This window comes from Helianthus annuus, chromosome 10 (genome assembly GCF_002127325.2).
Source record: "Helianthus annuus cultivar XRQ/B chromosome 10, HanXRQr2.0-SUNRISE, whole genome shotgun sequence".
In the NCBI taxonomy this organism is placed as follows: domain Eukaryota; kingdom Viridiplantae; phylum Streptophyta; class Magnoliopsida; order Asterales; family Asteraceae; genus Helianthus; species Helianthus annuus.
In genome coordinates this window covers 92,425,180-92,449,623 of record NC_035442.2, presented here as the reverse complement: position 1 = coordinate 92,449,623, position 24,444 = coordinate 92,425,180, and the positions used below count along the sequence as shown (strand labels likewise).

The following is a 24,444-nucleotide window of genomic DNA, read 5'->3' as shown; positions in this document are numbered from 1 at the left end:
TTGTTGAATAATGCCCCCATCCTTGGGCGTTTTCTGCCATGTGACAGTCCAGTCAGCATGGGGGCATTATTGGGCGTTTTTGCAAAAGTGGCGTAGTGGGAATAATGCCCAACAACGCCCCATCCAATCATTACACAATTATTTATTTTTTTAAATTAAAAACTTAAAATACTTCGTTAAATTAAAAAAATTACAATACTTGAAAATTACATTGCAAAATTTTAAGTTTTATAAAAGATTTAAATGAGACATTTAATAAACAAAACTTTAGGGTCTGATATAGCATTTTTGAAACTTAAAATATTAAAGATATTAAAGTTTAAAACCACAGGGGCCTAATGTGACAATTGAGCAAACTTTTAAAACCCTTTCTTCTTCTTTAGATCTTCTTCTTCTTCTGACCTTCTTCTTCTTCGTTTGACCTGCAAGATATCCGGCCAAACCCAAAAATTCCGGCCAAACCCACAAAAAAATGTAAATGGTCAACCTGAAAGAATCAGCTGTGATTGGTTGAACCTTTACCCCCATAGCATGATTTAAACCACGCCAAATCAACATTTCCTGCCAAACACGCCAGGGGGTGGTGGGGCGTGTTTGGGCGATTTCCGGCGCAAAAAACACCCCTTTAGACACGATTACGGGTGGTCTAAGTTCCACGCAAAAGAATTCTTTACTTTCATCTTGTCAATGATTTTAGAAATACTTCCTGATTTTAATTCCAAAATTAACTTTAATTCCAAAATTAACCCTTCTCATTTTTAACGAAACATATCATTTCAAAATCCAAATCATACCAATTATTAAGAATCAAACACCCTCTAATTAAGTTAAAAAGATAGATATATTGAACTTTTAAAAAGTGTTAAAAACCATTAACTTTTGTCACCAATCACAGATATAAACATTAACATTCAATAATAGAAAAAAATTAATAATTTTTAAAATACGATAATAATAATAAAGGGTGTTTAAGCTCCTGTTACGTATCCTGTTCATTCAAAAGCAAATATCGCTTTGAAATATGTTGATTTTTGTTGATTTTTTAATTTATTTACACAATTATGTGTATATTTTAAAGATTATTGGATAGAATTGCACAAAACACCACACTAAGATTTTGACAAGTTATCTACCTCCACGCTAAATAAACATTACCCAAACACTAAAAAATGTTCTTTTTTTAACAATACAATAAATAACAATGTATTTGGTGTAAAGGTTTAAGAATAAAGAAACAAAAAATATAAAAAATGATAAAAGGATGATAGTATTATAGAGGTGTTCAAGATCGGATTATCCGCTTTTCGGATATTCGAAATTTTCGGATAGTGATATTGATATCCGAATCCGAAAGAAAATTCGGGTACCCGATTTTCGGATATCCGAAATTTCGGATACGGATTCGGATAACCAAACGGATATCCGAATTAAAAAAAAAAAACCAAAAATATGTTTCATTCATGTTATTAAATCTAAACCTGCTGCATTCGATTTCCCAAGATTTTAACATCCACAAAAAACATTCATACCTAAACAATTTAAAGCTTCAAACAACATAGAGAGTGTATATTGCTTTTATATAAAAAAAGGTAGTACATATAATTTAATTACAAAGTTAAATCTGTAATGGCTAAAAACAATCTAATGTGTGTACAGTTTCAAACAATACAACAGCTAAAAACATGTTGAATCTGTGATATTTAAGAAGAACGACAACATTCTCTAAAGTAATTAATTGCATTCAAAGTTCAAACAACCTGCTGCATTCGATTTCCAAGCTGACCGGAGACAGGGAATAACGGCGCCAGCGAAGTGAAGACGACGAGGATGAATGGTTTCGAAAATGCGACGGGGAGAGGCACGAGTTTGGGCGACGGCATGAAAGAAACAGAAACCCTAGCTTCTGTGTTTTGAATTGCGATGGGATAAAGGATTGAATGCTATTGGATTTAGTGTAAATGACTAAATGGGTTGGGTAATGGCAATGGGTGGGCCGTAATGGGTATACCATATTAATAATATACATATATATTTTTTAAGTTTTCGGATTCGGATAATCCGAATATCCGAAATTTTTGAACATTCACATCCGAATCCGAATCCGAATTTTCGGATTATCCGATTTTCGAATAACCGAATTTTCAGATATCCGAAATTTCGGATACGGGTTTTCGGATATTTTGGATTCGGATTTTTTTGAACACCCCTGGTATTAAGAAATAAACCTTACACCATGATATGATAGGCTTCTCAACCCACCCATTTTGTGTGGGGTTTTCCTCTTCTCCCTTTTTTTTTATTAATAATCAATTATTTTTAACAACGGATTTCTTTTAACCTCTCTTGTCAATAAGACTTCAATCTAAAATTTTCCCATTTAAAATTTAGGTGTTTAAACACTTTACCTTTATTAATGAACCACCATCCCATTGATATTAATAAATTTAATCCCAAACATTAGGATCAAATATGAACCACATGAAGATTTGCCAACCTAGTTAACCTCTATCAACCAAGTAAATTTTTTTTCTTACATTTATTTATATATTACTATTCTTTTCCTAAATAAAAGAAAATTTGAAAAAAAACATATATAGATCGATGGATTAAATACACTTACATCATAAACTACACATATATACACACATATGTATATTTGTATGCTACATATATTTACTTTTTTTTTATATTTTTACAATGATAACCTTTTAATAAAAAAAGTTATTTTTTTTTAAATTACTTGACTGATAATGGATTTCTCAAATTCTCAAATAACTTGTCTCAAGATTTTCACCCTACATAAATATAAATAACTTTCAAATACACATAACACATTAGTCTTTTTATATTTCTTTCACATAAGTATTCATTCTAATACTATTTTACAATCTAAACAACACATAAAATTCAAAAACTTCAAACCATTAAAACCTATATAAATTAGCAGACTTTTTGTGCATAAAGACTTGTAAGTTGTGCTTTGAGTGTTTACCAAAAAAAAATTGATTTTTTTGTTTTAACCTAAAGGTTTGTACATTTTCCAATTTTAACCCTACATAATTTGTTTTTTTTAACTTTAACCCAAAACTTTTTATTATTTGCAATTTAACTTCACAACTTTTATCACTTATACTTTTCATCTTTCGCAAATTTTCGTTTTACGTATAGTTCTAAAATTTTCGAGTTAATACGACGCAACGTGCATGTGTGGTTCAACGTTTTTACCTCTATTTTTCCATGTTTGACAGGTTCGTCGCAATACGCATATTATAGGTCGAGTCAGTGTTGGTTGTCGATGACGGTTGTGTGACATTAGTACTATTTGACACCGTTTTACGCCCCGCCGCAACGCGAGGTGTGCTTTGGGGATTTTTCAAAGAAAAAATTGTTATGCATATGGTTGTCGTAACGTTGGCTTTGGGGGTTTTCCAAAAAAAATTGATTTTTTTTACTTTTCACCCAAAAGTATTTCATAAATTACTTTTAACCCAAAACTATTTGTTTTTTACTTTTAGCCCAAAACTTTTTATCTTTTACAATCTATCCTCATAACTTTTTTTACTTTCAACTTTAGTCCTTTATAGTTTTCATTTTCCGTAAATTTTGCGCTCTATGCTTGGTTCTAAATTTTGTAACTTAACACATCACAGCGTGCGTCTTTGGCTTAACGTTTTTACGTTTCGTTCTAAATTTTGTGAGTTAACACGACGCAACATGCGTGTGGGGGTGAACGTTTTTGTATCGTCTATTTTTACCCCGTTTGACAGGTTTAACATAACGTGTGGATCGTAGATCGACTTAGTTATAAATAAAGAATCCCCGCCGCATTGTGGCGGGTCGTAATCCTAGTTTTATTAATTTTACAGTTTCCCCACATTTAAAAACCAGAAAACAATAAACAAATAAAATAATTAGAGCTGAGTCAAGATGATTCGACTCGGAGATGCCATTATGCTGCGCCGTTAATCATATTTAAAAATTTTAAAATACATAATATACAAAACCATCTCTTACACAATTATGTATCTATCTATATAAAGAGAGAAAAGAGAGAAAAAGTTCAGAAATTATGTGAGTTCTATAGAGAGAGACTTCTAGAGAGAGAAACAAGAACAAGATAGGAAGATTCAGAGCATGATGCATTAGAATTGTGCTTTCAGAAGCCTAATACTGCAAAATTGTTGAATCCACAAACAATATTTCACCATTTTCTGCAACTTTTTGTGATCGATTCGTGTTTCCGGTGATAAATATCTGCAAGTCGGTGATTGTGATGGTGATGGAAGGTAACGAGAGTTGTAGTAGTAGAAGCATGTCGCCGTCGCCGTCTCCGTCGCGTACGGCGGCGAATAACAGCAGCGGTCACCGGCATCAGATGAAGAAGCTTGAGGTTTATAATGAGGTGCTTAACCGACTCAAAGAGTCTGATAATGAAGAGGCTAATGAACCTGGATTTGACGATGAACTTCTCGCTCATTTCAATCGTTTACCGACTAGGTATACACGTAATTAAACTTTACTGTTGAACCTGATAGTTGTTAGATGCGGTAGGTTGTGTTTGTGTGTGTAATTCAGGTGCGTACAATGTAGGTTTTGTGTTTTTTGTTGAGCGATTGGTTGAATTAGGGTTGAGATTTTATTGTTTTTGATCGGAATAGCCGGTTTTTAGTGTACTTCATACCTCCACTTGATATTAACTATTGACTTCATATGTGTATAGTGAGTTTTTTTTTTTTTTTTTTTTTTCTGCCTCGTTAAGATCGATCTTCTAGGTTAAAGAATAATTGAAAGTTTATTAATTAAAGAATATAATTTTAAATACAATTATATAACAGAAGAGGATTGGAGCTGAAACAGTCAATAATGCGGGCCATGTTTGAGTCTGAGATTTATTAGCTTGAATATATAGAGATAGACACTACATGAATATATATATTTTATATGAATTTTTAATGAATTATGGTCTCTTTGGATTTATAAACGTGAAAGGATAATCAACTAAAGGTTTTAGTTTGTATAATGGTTGTTGAGGCGTCCCTATCTCAGGCTACACAAGGATTAAATAATTCAATTGCCTTATCCGCCATAATATATGCTGCGTCTGAGTGACGGGCTGATCTTAGAGCAAATTTGTTGCTATGGGTGATTATGAATGCTCATTTTTCTTTTTGTTAATCTTTGCTCAAATTTAGGATTAAAATGTCAAATCATTTGGTAGCTATATTTTGTATAGTATCCTTATCAAACACACAGACAAACTAAATATTGGATAATGCAGTCATGGTTTAATCTTATTTGCTGTGTTGAAGGTATGCACTTGATGTAAATGTGGAAAGGGCTGAAGATGTACTCATGCACAAACGGTTACTGCATCTAGCTCATGATCCTGCTAATAGGCCTGCATTTGAGGTCCGGCTAGTACAGGTTAGCTAATGCACCCTGAAATATAACAAAGTTTTATCGGGAATATATGAGCTTCCATTAGTTGATGCCTATCTTCTGTTTAATTCTTATGCCCATGGTTTAGCTGGTTTGCTCTTGCTTAAAATCACCTTCTGGTCAAAGTTACCTTTTACATTGTTAACTAAACATAACCATTGTTTATATGCAGGTTTCTGCAACAACTGATGGCAGCTCTGATGATGTAGTTTATTCAAGCTCTCCTACACAGCAACCAGCCAACAGGTAAATTTTTTATTGAAAATATCCAACAGTTTTGTTTCTTTAGCTCGTCAAACTTAAATGAGGTTGGAACTCCTATGGTCTTCTTATGCTACTTTCAGTCCATTACAAACGGCCCCGTTAGGCCATTTACTAATCAGTTTTCTTGTGTCCTTAGGTCCTACTTTCTTTACCGTTTGATTTTTTATGTCATTACTAAAATGTATGTATTATGACAGCATTCATCATCCACCACCTGCGTTTGGGTCATCTCCTAATCTTGAAGCCCTTGCACTTGAAGCAAATGAGTCTCAAGTTCAGAATGGGGATAGTGCTGTAAATAGCTATTCAACACTGCCCAGGTGCTTCTTCAAGAATCACTATATTAGCATGCAATAAATTTACCTGAAAATCACTTTGAAACTTCTCACTTTGGTATATAGCACTATTTTCATCAAAAGCCTCACATATTTACATATTTCTAAGCTAAATGCAGTTTCTCTCCATTACATTTTATCTGGTGACACTCTTTTCTGTCATTAACTCCCATACAGGCCCATGCATGAGATTACGTTTTCAACAGACGACAAACCAAAGCTTCTAAGTCAGGTGCTTATTTGTTTCTCTAAAAACAAACGTCAAAGTGAAGGGATTTGCATCTATATGAACTTTCTTTTGAGTAGGCTCATAGTTGTCAATAGCGGCTATAGCGACCGCTATAGCGCGCTATGTAGCGAGGCGGCCAAGTGTCGCTATCTGGGTCATAGCGACCAATAGCGTGAATAGCGACAGTTAGTTTTTTTTGATGTAAATAGCAATTAGATATTGCTATAAAATAGCTGGATTTATAGGTTTTTGTTAAATATACATGTAAAATAGCATATATACCAAGGTATTTTGATATAATATACATATAAAAATTTTCAGAATTGTTTTTCTAGTGTATCGCTATTTATAAAATAGCGGTCGCTATTTGTCGCTATTCGCTATGTAGCATATAGGTCCCTTGTCGCTATTCGCTATTAACAACTATGAGTGGGCTTTATCAGTTCACATACAATAACATGTTTAGGATTCCAGTTGACAGCATTGCTGGCTGAAGTTGGACTGAACATCCAAGAAGCACATGCTTTTTCCACGGTGGATCGCTACTCATTAGACGTCTTTGTTGTTGATGGTTGGCCATATGAGGTATTTTCGTGAACTCCTAAAGTTATGTTTATATAAGAAGTCTACTGTTTTAGTTTGACTTTGTCTTTCAGATTGAAAATTTGTTGCACCTATTTTCAGGAAACTGAGCAGCTCCGAACTGCCCTCGAAAAAAAACTTTTTAAGCTTGAGGTATGAACCTGCTAATCAAGATTTTAGTTAAATATAATGTACTGCTAGTTAATCTGTGTATGTAACATGCACTTTTGTCACTATTGGAGTTTAGTTTCGTTGGCCATTGAAATCTGTGCAGAAACAGTCTTGGCCAAGTCAAAGTTCATCATCCCCTTTAAGTGAGCTGGACCAACCAAGTGGGCCAAGCCAAAATCGCCTAACAATACCTAATGATGGGACAGATGTATGGGAAATTGATTCCCGGTTTCTGATACTTGACCACAAAGTTGCATCTGGGTCGTATGGTGATCTGTAAGTGTTTTTAACTGTGAATTTTTGGTGACATCCATGGATTTTGCAATTGGTGCACATATAAGGCTGAACTTTATTAATTGATGCAGATACAAAGGTACATACCGTAGTCAAGAAGTGGCTATCAAGATACTTAAAACTGAGCGCGTAAACACAGATTTGCAGAAAGAATTTGCCCAGGAAGTTTACATCTTGAGGTCAGTCAATATTTATTTTTGCATATTTGCACTGTTTAACTGCATTTCCTTCTTGAGTTGTATCTTTGTTTCTTCCATACATAAGAAATTCAGTAAGATTTATCGTGTGCAGGAAGGTCCGGCATAAGAATGTAGTCCAGTTTATAGGAGCATGTACCAAGCCTCCAAGCTTGTGCATTGTAACAGGTAATACTCATAGAATCCATATTTTAGTTTTTAAATTCTTACTGTTTCACAGTTAGTTAAATGTAGTCTGGTTATATTTTTGTGGAACACAGAGTTCATGAGTGGGGGAAGTGTGTATGACTATTTACACAAACAGAAGGGTACATTTAAGCTTCCAACATTACTAAAGATCTCAATCGATATATCAAAGGGTATGAATTACCTGCACCAGAATAACATAATCCACAGGGACTTGAAGGCTGCTAATCTTTTGATGGATGAACATGAGGTAAGATTCTGTCTTTCTATTGTATCGACATTTCTCTGCTATCATATTATGTGTTAGTGGCTTGTAATAATCATGATTAGTTACTACTTAGGTTCTTATCGGTTATCACATTCTGTTGAACCTTAAAACATGAAAGGATACTTACTAGACTTGGCAATATGGGCGGGCTAACAGGATGAGGGTCAGAATGACCAACTTTTTGGTATGGGTCCAGAGGGATTAAGTTGACCCGTAACACTTTTTGTCCAAAATATTTTTTTATTAATATACTGCCGGATTACCAGATCTGATTATAGATGGTATGTTACTTCAGTCATGGTGTAATTTTTTTTTTTAATTTTTGAAAAAAGATTTTTTTTTTTTCGAGTTTTGCTTTAATAATCAAAATTTAGCCTCTTTTTTTTTCTATCTTAATTTACTCAATAGAGATAAAATATAACCCAGCTCGACCTATTTAATAGTAAATAGTTTGAATTTGACATCTCTAATTTTACCATAAGGATCTCTAGTAAATGGTTGGTACATATCTATGTACAAACCACTTTTTTTCTGTGATATGCTTAGATTTGTTATTGACATCAGTACATATATCGATCTATGTGATTTTTTAAGATTTTTTTCAGTTCTTTACCATGATTCAAATCCCAAAATCTTACATGGCACTTTGGTTTCAGGTTGTTAAGGTAGCTGATTTTGGTGTTGCGAGAGTAAAGGCTCAGACTGGTGTCATGACAGCTGAAACGGGGACATATCGATGGATGGCTCCAGAGGTACCTCTTTTATATAGAAAATTCAGAAAAAAAGTAACAGTTGTACTAAAATTATGATACGGGCATGTATGCCTATGATATGATGCACAGGGTATACTTGTTATGTTTGGTTAAAGACTTAAAGTAGAGTCTTGAGGCCGAATTGTGAAGAACATAGTTTGAAAAATATAGAAGAATGAGGGTAAAATGGAACTTGTTACAATAATGATCTAGTTTTTAATTTTGCTGTTAGCTCTTTAGAAGGTTGCATGCATTAAAATTACACTTTGCACCGCTGGTTTGGCCTGTTTGACCCATTTTACCTGCAAGAGAGTAATTGGATCAAATTGCCGCCGACCAACCGTTTAACAAAACGGATTGTGTTATGAAGTTCCATTTTTTAAATCAGCGTTTGTCTTTTGTCTTCGATTTTATTTTAAGAACTTACTTTTTTTTTTTTGTATTGAAGGTTATTGAACACAAACCCTATGATCATAAGGCTGATGTTTTCAGTTTTGGGGTTGTATTATGGGAGTTACTAACTGGGAAGGTATATATATACTTTGGCAATGGATCATTTGTTTGGGTTATTATTATTTACGTTAAAGATGATATATATATTTTTTTGTCCAGCTTCCATATGAGTACTTAACCCCCCTCCAGGCAGCTGTTGGCGTCGTTCAAAAGGTGAAGCATTAATCACTACTTTATACATACGAAGTGTTGCTCTAGGTTAACCATCCTGACCCGGCTCGTTTCAGTGCATACCATAAACAATACGTTTTGACTACTGATGGCTAAAAAAACCCAAGCCCAGAACATTCAGGACGGGTATACGAGTATGGGTTTAGAAATTTTCATGTGTTTGGGATGGGTGTGGTATTAGGTGATACCCGCCCAATTATACGAATGTATTCGTATACTATAAAATCTTAAAGAAAAATAATAATTAGTATGTTGAAGTTGTTAGCAACTTGCAATTGTAAAAATTATAGAAATGTGTTACAAGTGTAGTTGTGTATTTCATACTTCAAGTCAGTTGTTAAGTTGTGTTGAAGATTGGTTTTGAATAATGGGAATCCCAACGCGTAATTTTCAACCACATAAGATCATAAATGGGTATGAACCTAGTGAGTATTGAGTAACTAGTATTGGGTGTCGACGTGTACAGGAGGAGTATAGGCCTCGGTTTTATACTTGGGGACGGATAGACTATATTTATATTTATTTTTTTTTGTCTAGTTTACACTAAAGTTTCTTATCACATGACGTTTTTGCTGCTTTCAGGGGTTACGACCTACTATTCCGAAGAACACTCCACCAAAACTTGCTGAACTGCTTGAGAAATGCTGGCAACAAGACCCGAGTTTGAGACCTGACTTTACAGAAATCATCGAGATTCTCAAGGAGATTGCTAAAGAGGTACACCGTCTAATTTATAAACCATGTCCACTATAGCCCGTTAAATCTTGATTACAACTTAAAAGTAAACAGTATCATGTTTTCGTTTTTCTTATCCAACAATAAAAAATAATAAATAAAGTTATATAATAAATAAAAATTAAAAACTTATAATAAATAAAACAAAAAAGGGAAAAAGGGAGCCCAATGGGTCAACCTAGGGCTGCTTAACGAACAAGCCAACTTCAACCTGGGCTCTAGCTCGAGGTTAAACAAGCCAGCTTGTCTCGGCTTACAAGCTAAAACTTGAGATCAAGCTCAGCTTGTACATAGCTTGAGCTAGCTTGTGGCTCGACATGCCTACTTAATTTCAAAATTATATTTAATATTTAAGTACCAATTAACATTAGGTGGCCTCGGCTGAGCTTGGCTCGTTTAATATTTATAAATGGCTCAGCTCGTTTAGATTTTAAACGAGCTTTGTGGGGGCCACAAGTCACGAGATTTTTCAGGAGCCCTAGGTCACCATGTCCCATTCAACACATGACCTTGTTTTGACATGTTACACAACCCTCATGTTTTGTCACCTCGATTATCGCCTTATCCGGAAGTCTAAAAACTCATCCACGATTTATTCAAAAGGGTTGGACGGGTAAATTTGAATTTATTCAAATGCATACAATCTTCTAATTTTTCCTATAAAGAAGTTAAATTATTATTTAAATATCATACAACTTTCGTGAACACATTAATTATAAACCAAAATGAAAGTATATAAAACTCGTAAGTTGCCCCGCGCGTTGCCGCGGCGTTCCGAAAAATTTTTGTGTTAAAAGTTAGAACTGAAAATGTACATAAATGTAGGCACGGAAACGTATTATATTTGACCCGATTTATTTCTGGAAAAAAATAAAATTTATGTGAAACGAAGACCAACCGAAAACGTACATAATAATAAACATAAAAACATATCATATTTGACCGGACTCATTTCTTGGAAAAACTTACGTCAAAACTCAAAATGTAAATCAATTTAAATTTGTACACACAAATAAACACGTAAAACTCGATTACAAAGTCTTAGAAAGTTAAAGGGTTATAAATGTCAATGCTAAAAATTGAAGGGTAAACGTATGAAAAATATAAAAGAGTTAATTACATAGTTAGTCCCTGTGGTTTGCACAAAATAACATACTTAGGTACTAATAGTTTAAAATCACCTTCTAGGGTATTAACTTTACATTTTGTAACGTTTGGAGGTATTAACTTCTCGGGTATTAACATAGTTAGTCCCTGTGGTTTGCAAAAAATAACATATTTAGGTACTAATAGAATGTGATTTTAAGCCTAGAAATAACGTTAATACCTTCAAATGTTACAAAATGAAAAGTTAATACCCTAGAATGTGATTCTAAACTATTAGTACCTAAGTATGTTACTTTGTGCAAACCACAGGGACTAACTATGTAATTAACTCAATATAAAAAGACAAAAAAACTGAAAGTCACTATTCACGCTAGTTGATAATTTTATCATATAATAAAATAAAATAATAATAATGATAATGATAATGATAATGATAACAAGGATAACAATAACCAATAACCAATAACAATATTAATTAATTAATTAATTAATTAATTAAGAGTTAATTACATAGTTAGTCCCTGTGGTTTGCCCAAAGTAACATACTTAGGTATTAATAGTTTAAAATCACATTCTAGGGTATTAACTTTTCATTTTGTAACGTTTGGAGGTATTAACGTTATTTGTAGGTTTAAAATCACATTATATTAGTAACTAAGTATGTTATTTTGTGCAAACCACAGTGACTAACTATGTTAATACCCTAGAAGTTAATACCTCCAAACGTTACAAAATGAAAAGTTAATACCCTAGAAGGTGATTTTAAATTATTAGTACCTAAGTATGTTATTTTGTGCAAACCACAGGGACTAACTATGTAATTAACTCATTAATTAATTAATAATTAATTATTAATTAATATATAACTAGTTGGTAATTAGGTAAATTCGTCACAACTTAGATTTAAATATTTTTGAATCTATATAGTCGTTTTTATAACTAGATGATCAAGAGTAATTTCATATATTTCAGGTTGGAGAAGAAGTAGATGATCGACGAAAGGACAAAGGCTTCCTATCCGTGCTAAGACGGGGGCATCAATGAAACTTTAGAACTAAACAGCAGTCATTTAAAATATATAACATTCTTGTTTCTAACAACCAGATTCATTGTGTCTTGTACATTATGCATTTAAACTTATGTCTTATATTGAGTGGGCTCATACAGTCGAGGGGGCTTTCCTTTGGGAAATAGCTTTATACAACTATACTCGAAGACTTTTGAGTTGATGTTTTTTTTTCATCGCTTATTTAACCTAGTATTTATAGAATAATACTAAATTCATATTAACTTAGTATTTATTTATAGAATTATGGGGTGGGATAAGGGCTTTGGGACCAATAGGTCTTGGGTTCGATTCCTATAAGGGGGTTTTTTCATATTTATTGGGTCTCCTCTTGAATTGGTGTATATGCATTACGCCTAGTGGAGATGGATATGATCGGGTGGTTCCGCTGGTGGCACAATGATACTCCAGTGGTCCGTCAATGATCCAAATTTGCCGTTCGAAAAAAAAGTCAACTGATTATATATTTATGTTATTATAATAATTAGAAATCATCATCATCATCATCGTATTCAGTAAATCTCATCAATAGCAAAGTAAATGTAGGGTCTGAGGAGGGTAAGATGTAAACAGTCTTAGCTTTACCCTGTAGGAATAGAGAGGCTGCTTCTAGTGAGACCTCCAACTCGATAGTAGTTTTGCCTCAAACTTTGGACATAAGGTACATAACACTCAACAATCAGGACAAAGACCGATTAGTGTATGTACCCTTTTTCTCTTTTAGCTATCAACGCCACCACATGATGCATGATTAACCGTACTCAGTTTTTAATGTTATTTTCACGAAATTAGTAAAATTTGTGCACTTTCACTTTTGCCCCCCGATGGCCACACATATATACATTAAAAGCGTATAACGCAAGCGGGGCGTAATTAGGTTGTATAAATGATGTTGAGCGTTATTAGGTATAAGCTCATGACGGAATAATACTTGCTAAAAGAGAGGGTTTCTATTCATGTTAACTTAAATAGAAAACTCTGCAATGTAAGTAGTTTACTGACTCTTGGGTAAGCAGAGAGTAGATTAAGATTAATTTGATGTAAATTAGGAGTGAGCAAAACATTGTTATGGACCTGCTACTAATACGTTAGTGTTGTTAGACCATTGCCAACTAACACTCTCGTTGGCTTCTCTCCCACCAACCTTTTGGCTTTCTCTCTCCCCCTCTCATAGCGATATAACCTTCTCTATATCTTCCATGTCTATAGTAACCCTCTCTATCCTCCTCTCTCCTTGATATAGGTGATCGTAAAGGTCTACGGACTTCATTACAAATGCTCCAAGATTAATGAGGTGTTTAATCATTTATCCACAAGAGCTTTTTGACTGCATCCTAGAAGTTTGTTCTCATCTGTCAATTGATGTGCCTATATGCGAGAGCTATAGTGTAAAACTTCAAACCGGCCAGTTAATTATTATTTAGGGTCCCTTCAACCTTTTATATCGTAATGAGTTTTCAATAAAAGTATGACAAGTCCTAAAATGAATAACTTCATAGCATATTCATCATCCTTAACCTTGTTACATACAACACAAAACATATAACAACCAGTAACAATTATTACAATCTGTGGGCTTTTTTTACTAGGACCCGGTATTAGTATGCTAAGTAAATAAGATAAGAGTTAATAATAAAAAACAATAATATATGATTTGAAATTAGGGTTAACCAGACAATAATAGTTAATTTTTGAAAAGTTAATCAAGCGCATTATGTATTCTGCTTTTCTTTTTCTTTTGTTTTAGAATGGCTAAACAAAAACCTTCTAATCCTTGATTAAGGGTTTTGAGTCCCATAATGAATAAAAAAGTACTCACGGTTTACATAATTATTTAAAATGTCACATTCCAATGTGAGGCTAGCGGCTAGCTCACTTGATAGAGACATATGCCTCTTAAGAGAGAGGTCTCAGGTTTAATTCGAGGCAAAATTTAGAATTATTGGTGAATAGAATAGTATAAGTGTTGCCAAAAATAGTCTCTCTCATTCCTTAAAGGATAAAAGGTAAACGGGAATCGATTAAGCCAAATGGTGTTAAACAAGAAAATTACGGAACTACTTGTTAATGTTAGGAAACTAGTATTAAGCCCCTGCGTTGCAGCGGTTGTTATAAAACCGTGTTAAGTAGTAACAATACTATTTACATTGTCAGCAACCACCAACACCGAAAAAGTTCGTAAAAACAAAATAAATAAAAACGGGGAAAAAATAACGCCGAGCGAAAAGCAGCCGTAAAATCTTTGAATCACACACGCTCGTTGCTGAGAAATTAAACCGAAACGTAAAACATAGAAAAAAATAACTAAGTCCATCCAGGACCCGCGTGTTGGACGAACTTGTCAAACGCATAAAAATAGATGTGATGCGACTGGCCAATCATATGGGAAAAAATATCCGAAAAAATGTTGAACCCCACACGCACGTTGCGGTGCGTTAACTCACAAAATTTAGAAAGAAACGAAAAACTTGGGAAAGATGAAAAGCATGGTGGACCAAGTTTGAAAATAAAAAAGAGTTAGGATTAAAGATGAAAAAACTTTGAGTTAAAAGTAAAAAAAAAACAAAAGGTCTAAATTGCAAAATTGAAGTTATTTATTCATTTTAGATAAAGATAATGATAAAAATAAGTGATATCTATATATTAGTTATTAATTAATATTAATGGTGGAGATACTATAGGAAGTTTATTTGACTAAGAAGGCTAGGAAGTGATCTTGACCATCCATTTAGTTAATCAAGGGCTAAGATTAAATCAGGGAAATTGAAGGGAAGAAAAAAGGCGTGTGAGTTTGTTTAGGGGTATTCTAATCAATCCAAGCCAATAGTTTCTCTCTCCTCCAATTCGCCCCCCCCCATTTTTTAAACGTTAATAACTCTTTCATACGACATTATTTTTTTTATAAAAATTTCACCAAAAAAAACGAGCGTTTTTTATCTTTAAAACGAGAATATTATTGCTATATTTTCGAAATTTTTTTTTCTAAAACCCAGTTGCGTAAAACGCAATGGAAAAACCCAGTTGCGTAAAACGCAATGGAAAAAAAAACCTAAAAAATGACATTTTTCTAAAACGCAAGGCACCAAAAACACAAAGAAATGTCTTATTTGTAGAACGCAATGGCCAGAAAACACAAAGAAATGTCTTATTTCTAAAACGCAATAGCCTAAAAACTCAAAACAAAATGTACTTTCTAAAACGCAATGGACTGAAAACACATAAAAATGTGTTTTACCTAAAACGCAATGCACCAAAAACACAAACAAATGTCTTATTTCTAAAACGCAATTGTCACACCCCAACCGATGGCGGAATCATCGGGGCGCGACACTGAGCGAAACAGATTGTCTAGAAGTTTCCACAACAACTATAATATAAATTCAGTTTACATGACACGTCCCATACCGTGTCCCAAATAAATAACAAGTTATCATAGAAGCAACTAGGCAAATAATTCCGTTCCGACAACTCAGATTTAATTATTACAGACAAGTGTTTATTATTTCTAGACTCCCTAGCCTCGATTTCATCACCATGCGCCTAAGCATCCTAGCAACTTAAGCACCTGTCACATACGTTAAAATAAAGTCAATACATATAATGTAAAGGTGAGCACACAAGTTTGATAATAGCATATAGAGTTCGAATAGTTTACGCATAACCAGGCACGTTGATGTGTGTAAAATGCAACATATAAATCACATCAATTAAGGCATAAAACTAACCCTTTTTAAGTACTAATGTTGGAAAAAGAGTGTTTTTGTCTTCCTTTTGTATTTTCAGGATGAAATGAGCTCAAAATCACAAAAGAAGCAAAAAGACAACTTATTCTACCATAAAATACAAGAAAAGGAACAAAAGTGGACTGCCCGGACCCTTAACGGCATCTCCCAAGGCAAAAGAGAAGAAACAGAGTCTGAACACGCCCCGTGTCCAGCGAACACGGGGGCGTGCCCAGGAAGCAGCAGAAAAGACAAACCAGTAGAAGCTTCCATTGCCCACCACGGGGCCGTGTCCAGCGGGCACGGGGGCGTGGTGAAAGTACAGTAGGCGCATTAATTGTAATTCGCAATTACAATTAATGAGGAGAGAGAGTGTCAGGCGGGCACGGGGCCGTGTCCAGCGGACACGGGGCCGTGTCCAGCCTTCTGTTCAGCCTATAAATAGAGGAGCTTGGCTTCATTCTCTCTCATCCCTTGGCACACCACCTCTCTCACACTTCATCCACCACCCACCACCACCATAACACCATCATCCATCACCATCATCCATTGTCCATCGTAGAGTGTGTGAGTCGTCTCGGGATCCAAGATTGATCGTAAGAGTTCTTGACAATCAAGGCCATGTTTGCCTAAGTCTCTTACATCACTTGGTGAAGACAAGTGTTTAGTATAATACTTTTTATTTTTAATCTTTTGCACTTTTTATTTGGTTTTGTATTAATGACTTTAATAACTAGTTACTTATGTTGAAGGTGATCTTTCCTTATTGTTTGTCCGTGGTGTCTTGGCATTATTTTACTGTCTATATAAAATAAAAGATTTTCACCATTCATATCTCCACGGTCTATATGGAGGTATGTTGGCTACCTGGTCGGGGGTTAAGGGAACGGTTTGGTAAGGGTCTTGCCCTTGTTCAGCGTTTAGAGGTCCTGCTTGGGACCTGGGTCAAATTTAGTAGGATCTCCTTCAATGCCCATAGGTATTGGATGGCGGGGATCCAAACTCTTTGATCCCCTCATAAGTTAACTACTATTAATACTATAACCCGGCTATTTAGGACTGTATCCCTGCTGACTCAGACTACTTAGCCGAGGGTAACGTCACCGCCAAAAGCGGGGCCTACCATAATTTGCATTAATAACTTAATTCATTATCTTTCAATAATCCGACCCTTTAGGATTGTATCCTTGCTGACTCAAACTACTGGGTTGAGGGTAACGTCGCCTTCAAAAGAGGGGCCTACTACAATAACTAAGATAATCTCTTAAACAAGTGCAAAAGTGCGAAAATAATCAAAGGTTATACTAATACACGTGTCGGATCCAAGTGATTCATCTTGTCTATCTGTTTTTATTTTATTTTTATTTTCAGCATTTAGTTAGTTTTTATTTTTCTTAGTTTAAAACATTTTTCTAACCTTTTGATTTGATTAGACGTTGAGGATAAACCGGTACTAAAAGCTCTTGTGTCCTTGGACGACCTCGGTATCTTACCAACACTATACTACGTCCACGATGGGTGCACTTGCCCATATGTGTGTTTAGTGTTAGTGAATATCGTGTTTTATAAATTTAAAACTTGGCTAAAAGTGTAAAAAGGGCTTAAATATATATCTAAAAACATATATACACTGACACGCATCAAGTTTTTGGCGCCGTTGCCGGGGACACAAGGATTTTAAGAAAGTTAGGAATCAACGGCCTAATCATATTTTTATTTTACTTTAATTTTTTAGGATTTTTCTTAGATTTTTAGCTTCTGCAGAGCTCAACACGGGGCCGTGCCCGCTGAACACGCCCCGTGCTCAATCATTGGAACTGGCAATCCTGTTTTAAGTCAGACAGTAGGCTGAACACGGGGCCGTGTCCACTCAACACGCCCCCGTGCCCAAGATTCAGTTGCTGAAAACAGAACCGTTAGATCCCGGCGGTTGGTAATTTCTGACACAAACATGAGTGATAGTAATTCTTTTTACTTTCGGCACTCTTATGGTTTGTGGTGTCGAATATGTGGAGGCGAACATGAGGAATTAAAATGTTTTTTCCTCATTTATAGGCCCCACTATATAGACCCACCGATTCCTTGTAACCTTAAGAGGGGCGAAAGTAAAAATAAGCACTATTTCTCCCTCGAATGCGCCCAGCCAGATATTCTAGGAGAAATGCTCCTTGACGAGCTATTTCAACTAGAAGAACTACTTCTCAATTGGTCAAAAGAACTCAGGAAGGATTTTTTAGATCCATCCCAAGATGATGACCATGAGGAAATGTTGGAACCGCATTCCGACAACATCGTTGCTCCCGAAAATACCTTCTTACCTAGAAAAGACGCGGACGATAGTCGTCCCTGTGTCGATTGTGCCGTGAAGGACTCCCCATCGACTTCGTTCGATGCATACATAGACCTGAGCGATTCGGCATACACCTTCTTTAACGAGAGCCCGGGAAAGGGTTGGACTTGTCCACCTAGAATGAAAATAGGAATTACCCTCACCGACAACCTCTTGCGTTCTCGCCTTAGTATAGGACAATTAAGGTATCTTAGGCACTTTGGGGTTGTTCCAACAAGTCAAGAGCCACCCGATATAGATTAGCTCCTTAGTAAAGACAAAACTTCATAAGACAGCTTTCCGACACGGGGCCGTGCCCGGCCAACACGCCCCCGTGTCCACCAAAAGATTCCCCTCTGATCAGAACGTCAGAATACAGACAAACTGTGTCAGAATTTCATCTGCACACGGGGCCGTGTCCAGCAGGCTGTCGTTTTCTATAAATGCAGCCAAAAATCCTGCACATTTGGACCAACTTGGGGACAGAGATTTGAAGGAATCTTCTCTCAAACAATCCTAGGTAAGTCTAAAAGAAGTTTCCAACAACCCATCTTGTCCTTTCCTCTTCTAGACATTTCCTTCTTCTTCATCTTTCTTCAAGAACTACCATGAAAAGTTTGAATTTTCAATCTTTGTGGTAGGGAACAATGAGTTTTGATCATAGAATCTTGGTAAAAACATGTTATGTAACATTGTTTAAAGTTATTTACTGTCAAAAAGCTTGCATAAACTCAGAAAATAACTTAAAAACCCAAGATTCCTTGCTCCAAAATTCTGCAGAAAGATGAACACGGGGCCGTGCTCAATGAGCACGGGGCCGTGTCCAGAAACTGTTTCGTCATATAAACTGCTTTTGGTTTATTTTTCGTAGAATGGCGAGTGAAAACAGCGAAACATCATCCGTTCATTCATCAAACAGCCGAAGGGGAAGGAGGCCCTCCGTTGAAGCTACACTTGTGCACTACGTGATAGCGCTAAGAGAAGCTCTCAACGAAATGACGTCAGTAGAGGAGGTCCTCATTGACCGTATTAACGATCTTACAATGGGACTTGAAAGCAGCTTCCAAGAGATTAACCTTTTGCACCAAAGGTTAAACATTTTGGTGGCACCCCCTATGGAACCAGTCCTTCCACAACAAGACTGGAACTTGGCACTCGGTGTTAACAACCCTACCGGGTGGGAAGACTTTCCCGCAGAACCTCCTATGGAAAACCCACAAGAAGTTCCAGCGGAAATTGAAACTCCTCAAACCAATGCAAACGAGCCCTCTTTTCTCCTTCCAAGGGAGGTAGAGGAGTGGCTTGCCGACATATGAGGAGAACCGCACCCGAAAGGAGGAGTTCTACAAAGCCTTATCTAACCAAGACTAGTAGCTTCTTGGAAATTTTGCTAAATTAAAATAAAACATAGGGCTAGAACTCCATAAGTTTAATATTTATGTAATTTTTATCTTTATGTAATGTCTCTCTATGATTTGCAATACTATGATGGTTTTTATGATTGATGGTTGTCGTGAGAATAAAACACACTCATGGTGGTAATGGATGAAAAAGGGAACGAGAAAAATGGAACCATGCACGAAGAACAGAGCAACCCGACAAAAATCTCCATCACAGAAGGCTCAACACGGGCCGTGCCCAACCAACACGGCCCCGTGCTGAGCCCCTGCAGAAAATCACCCAGTTCAGGTAACTGGACACGGGCCGTGTTCAGCGGACACGCCCCCGTGTCCAGGCTTCTGTTTCAATTCTGTAATTTTTGTTACTGGCACTTGACCACGGGGCCGTGCCCGGTGAACACGGGGCCGTGTCCAGGATGCCAGTAACATAAATCTTTGCTTTTTAACCCACTTTTATACATTCTAATCAACCAAAAACATTATTTTTGGACACATTGAGGACAATGTGTAATTTAAGTGTGGGGGGGATGCTAAAACCTTGAAATTTTGCAAAATCCTAAACACAAGCCTTACACAAAACTCTATTGGAACCGCTAAACACCCCAAATTTTTTTTTCAAAAAATTTTTCATTTTTTTTATTTACTTGTCTTAGTTTAAGTTGGGAATAACAAGTTCTAAAAAGTTTATTTTTACAAGTTTACAACCGATAGCGTCGTGATAAAAAAAAGGAACCAACATAAGAAAATTATGAAACGGCATAACAAGTCTAGTTTAAAATTCGATTATATATGCTTGGTCACATTAAAAACCCATTCCCACAAAAGTGAGTTTTGAGCCTTTATTGAGCACAAAAATACACATATTTAGATTAAATGCTCATTTTTCGTTTCTTGTGTGAATAGCCGCTCGGTCCTTACAAATCTAGAACTTGCCACGACGATACATTCCCGGTCCTTACCAACTTAAACCCAAGTAAGTAAATGATGGAGGCATTAGGACTAACCATTTTTCTTTCAAAACCATTATTTTTCATTTTTTTTACCTACCCAAAATCCCCCTAGATAGCCCCTTTGAGCCTAAACCTTTCATTTCATTACCCCAAAACCCTTTTTACCCACCAAAAACCTTTTTATTTTTTTTTTTAGTAACAAGTTCGCTTTTTCGTAAACATCACCTTTTTATGTGACGATTGAAAAAAAAAATGATGAAGTCAAAAACAAACAAAAGCTATAAAAGCTTGTTTGTAGAAATACTTCAAAATAAAAAGTCACTAAAAATAAGGTACTTCACGAAAACCGACGCTTGTTACGATTTTCGCCCTTTTTACTAACCACTAACCAACCACCCACCTTTAAACCCAAGCCTTCACCCAAAAAGTCCTCTTGATATTTACAAAGGTAAAAAGTTAAAAATGAGGAGGATTGATTGCTTGGCAAGCCTATGGAAGACGTAAGTTCCGTGCCGCTCTCGAGTGATTCACTAAAAATATACACCTTCGGCCGAGTGTTGAGTGATCTCCCGTGAGGTATGTGAACTTGTATATAAATGGAATTTTAATAAGGTATGCTATGCCCAAATAAGTAATTCATCTTATGAAACGTTCAAAATAAATCATAACGAATAGGATTGTAAATAAATAAAAATAAAACCTATAAAAACCTTGGATTCCCGACACTCTAGGACAAGCTAAAAAAAAAAAAAAACTTCTCTTCTACCTATTCCATTTGGGAGTGTAAGCCACATTTAAAAAGTTTTGCTTGAGGACAAGCAAAAGTTCAAGTGTGGGGGTATTTGATGTGTGTAAAATGCAACATATAAATCACATCAATTAAGGCATAAAACTAACCCTTTTTAAGTACTAATGTTGGAAAAAGAGTGTTTTTGTCTTCCTTTTGTATTTTCAGGATGAAATGAGCTCAAAATCACAAAAGAAGCAAAAAGACAACTTATTCTACCATAAAATACAAGAAAAGGAACAAAAGTGGACTGCCCGGACCCTCAACGGCATCTCCCAAGGCAAAAGAGAAGAAACAGAGTCTGAACACGCCCCGTGTCCAGCGAACACGGGGGCGTGCCCAGGAAGCAGCAGAAAAGACAAACCAGTAGAAGCTTCCATTGCCCACCACGGGGCCGTGTCCAGCGGGCACGGGGGCGTGGTGAAAGTACAGCAGGCGCATTAATTGTAATTCGCAATTACAATTAATGAGGAGAGAGAGTGTCAGGCGGGCACGGGGCCGTGTCCAGCGGACACGGGGCCGTGTCCAGCCTTCTGTTCAGCCTATAAATAGAGGAGCTTGGCTTCATTCTCTCTCATCCCTTGGCACACCACCTCTCTCACACTTCATCCACCACCATAACACCATCATCCATCACCATCATCCATTGTCCATCGTAGAGTGTGTGAGTCGTCTCGGGATCCAAGATTGATCGTAAGAGTTCTTGACAATCAAGGCCATGTTTGCCTAAGTCTCTTACATCACTTGGTGAAGACAAGTGTTTAGTATAATACTTTTTATTTTTAATCTTTTGCACTTTTTATTTGGTTTTGTATTAATGACTTTAATAACTAGTTACTTATGTTGAAGGTGATCTTTCCTTATCGTTTGTCCGTGGTGTCTTGGCATTATTTTACTGTCTATATAAAATAAAAGATTTTCACCATTCATATCTCCACGGTCTATATGGAGGTATGTTGGCTACCTGGTCGGGGGTTAAGGGAACGGTTTGGTAAGGGTCTTGCCCTTGTTCAGCGTTTAGAGGTCCTGCTTGGGACCTGGGTCAAATTTAGTAGGATCTCCTTCAATGCCCATAGGTATTGGATGGCGGGGATCCAAACTCTTTGATCTTCTCATAAGTTAACTACTATTAATACTATAACCCGGCTATTTAGGACTGTATCCCTGCTGACTCAGACTACTTAGCCGAGGGTAACGTCACCGCCAAAAGCGGGGCCTACCATAATTTGCATTAATAACTTAATTCATTATCTTTCAATAATCCGACCCTTTAGGATTGTATCCTTGCTGACTCAAACTACTAGGTTGAGGGTAACGTCGCCTTCAAAAGAGGGGCCTACTACAATAACTAAGATAATCTCTTAAACAAGTGCAAAAGTGCGAAAATAATCAAAGGTTATACTAATACACGTGTCGGATCCAAGTGATTCATCTTGTCTATCTGTTTTTATTTTATTTTTATTTTCAGCATTTAGTTAGTTTTTATTTTTCTTAGTTTAAAACATTTTTCTAACCTTTTGATTTGATTAGACGTTGAGGATAAACCGGTACTAAAAGCTCTTGTGTCCTTGGACGACCTCGGTATCTTACCAACACTATACTACGTCCACGATGGGTGCACTTGCCCATATGTGTGTTTAGTGTTAGTGAATATCGTGTTTTATAAATTTAAAACTTGGCTAAAAGTGTAAAAAGGGCTTAAATATATATCTAAAAACATATATACACTGACACGCATCACACGTACACAGAGGAAAACAATGCATGTTAATTATCGACATGGGACCATCGATACCAACGATTGCGGGTTGACCGTCCGAGACGGTTCGCAATACATGATTACCACCGTAATCCATGCAAGTAATTGTCCTTAACAACCCCCGTGTGAACGGGTGCTGAGTCCAAACTATAGTACTACGTTGCTAAGGCAGGTAGATAGCACTCCACGTGTAAACATAATAAACAACATTCATTTAGTCAAGTAGCACATGCAATTTGGTTAGCAAATAGTTTGTGTTCGATTGTGATTTGGTAGGTAACGTATGTAACACCCAAAAGTGCTAAAAGCAAAAAGGGATCGAGTATACTCACAGTGATTGATTGTGGATTGAAGGGAGCGCTGAGAGTAAGATTAGCCTGAATAGTTCGATAGCATAACGATAAGTAACGCGGAAAAGTAAACAAGTATGGATGGATCGAATGGGCTGGTCGATCGAACGGCAGGTTCGATCGAACGGCCCGTTCGATCGGCTGGTATATCCGATTGGTCAGTCCCGTTCGATCGGCCGGTAGGCTCGATCGGCTGGACCATTCGAGTGGATTGTTTCTTCCTCTGGTGTGTTTGTGTTAGAGGATTTGAACTTTTGAAGTTTTCGTTGTAGTATTTGAGAACACTGAAGTGTTCCTACCTTTCAAGTCGATCGATCGAACGGTTCGTTCGATCGGCTAGCTCGCTCGATCGGTTAGCTCACTCGATCGGCTAGCTCACTCGATCGGCTAGGACTTCATAGTTAGCCCTCAACTGAATGTCACTCGATCGAACAGTCTGTTCGATCGACTGGCATTCCCTACTACAAACGAGTTGTGAAAACGATTAAGTGTTGAAGCGTAGTATCTCATGATTCGAACAGTAATGTTTACCAATCGAGTGACCTATTCGATCGAACATTACTTCGTCAATACTATACTTCAAAAGTTTGGAAAAGTGGGACGCCATGTGCTAGCCGATCGGCTGGCCCGGTCGATCGGCTGGTGTGTCCGATCGGCTGGGCTGTTCGAACAGCCTAGCCGTTCGGCCAGCAAGTCTGACCTGGTCGGCTCTTCGTCTAACACTTGGCAGTTTGATTATTTGTCATTCTTTCAAGGTATCTTGACAACGTGTTGAACTATAATAACCTCCGTTCCTACTTGTTTTCCTTGGCTCGAACAGGAATCACCCAAGTCCGGC

The 24,444-nt window shown here is 36.4% G+C and overlaps 1 protein-coding gene and 1 long non-coding RNA gene across 3 annotated transcripts; one reads left to right on the top strand and one right to left on the bottom strand.

Annotated features, from left to right (window-relative positions):
• Nucleotides 1-176: 176 nt before the first annotated feature.
• LOC118482899 lies at nt 177-1,989 on the bottom strand. Its single transcript, XR_004869165.1, has 2 exons — nt 1,758-1,989; nt 177-422 (listed from the first exon to the last, which is right to left on the bottom strand). It is a non-coding gene; the product is annotated as an uncharacterized LOC118482899 (long non-coding RNA).
• A 1,925-nt stretch (nt 1,990-3,914) lies between these two features.
• LOC110885536 (serine/threonine-protein kinase STY46) lies at nt 3,915-12,533 on the top strand. 2 transcript variants are annotated; one of them, XM_022133236.2, is made up of 16 exons: nt 3,915-4,497; nt 5,310-5,424; nt 5,612-5,685; nt 5,901-6,023; nt 6,216-6,270; nt 6,742-6,852; nt 6,952-7,002; nt 7,124-7,296; nt 7,386-7,493; nt 7,606-7,679; nt 7,772-7,947; nt 8,622-8,717; nt 9,166-9,246; nt 9,330-9,383; nt 9,984-10,118; nt 12,216-12,533. In XM_022133236.2, exons 1-16 carry the CDS (start codon nt 4,274-4,276, stop codon nt 12,285-12,287), a joined length of 1,722 nt encoding a protein of 573 aa, XP_021988928.1. In that variant the 5' UTR covers nt 3,915-4,273; the 3' UTR covers nt 12,288-12,533. The 2 variants fall into 2 exon arrangements, with proteins under 2 accessions (XP_021988928.1, XP_021988927.1); XM_022133235.2 differs by having other exon boundaries at nt 7,097-7,296.
• The last annotated feature ends 11,911 nt before the right edge of the window (nt 12,534-24,444 follow it).

Coding starts and splice junctions, on each gene's coding strand:
- LOC110885536 (XM_022133235.2), top strand. CDS start 4,274: ATGGTGATGGAAGGTAACGAGAGTTGTAGTAGTAGAAGCATGTCGCCG. Junction 7,297..7,385: donor TCTGGGTCGTATGGTGATCT/GTAAGTGTTTTT, acceptor TAATTGATGCAG/ATACAAAGGTACATACCGTA. Junction 7,948..8,621: donor TTTTGATGGATGAACATGAG/GTAAGATTCTGT, acceptor CTTTGGTTTCAG/GTTGTTAAGGTAGCTGATTT.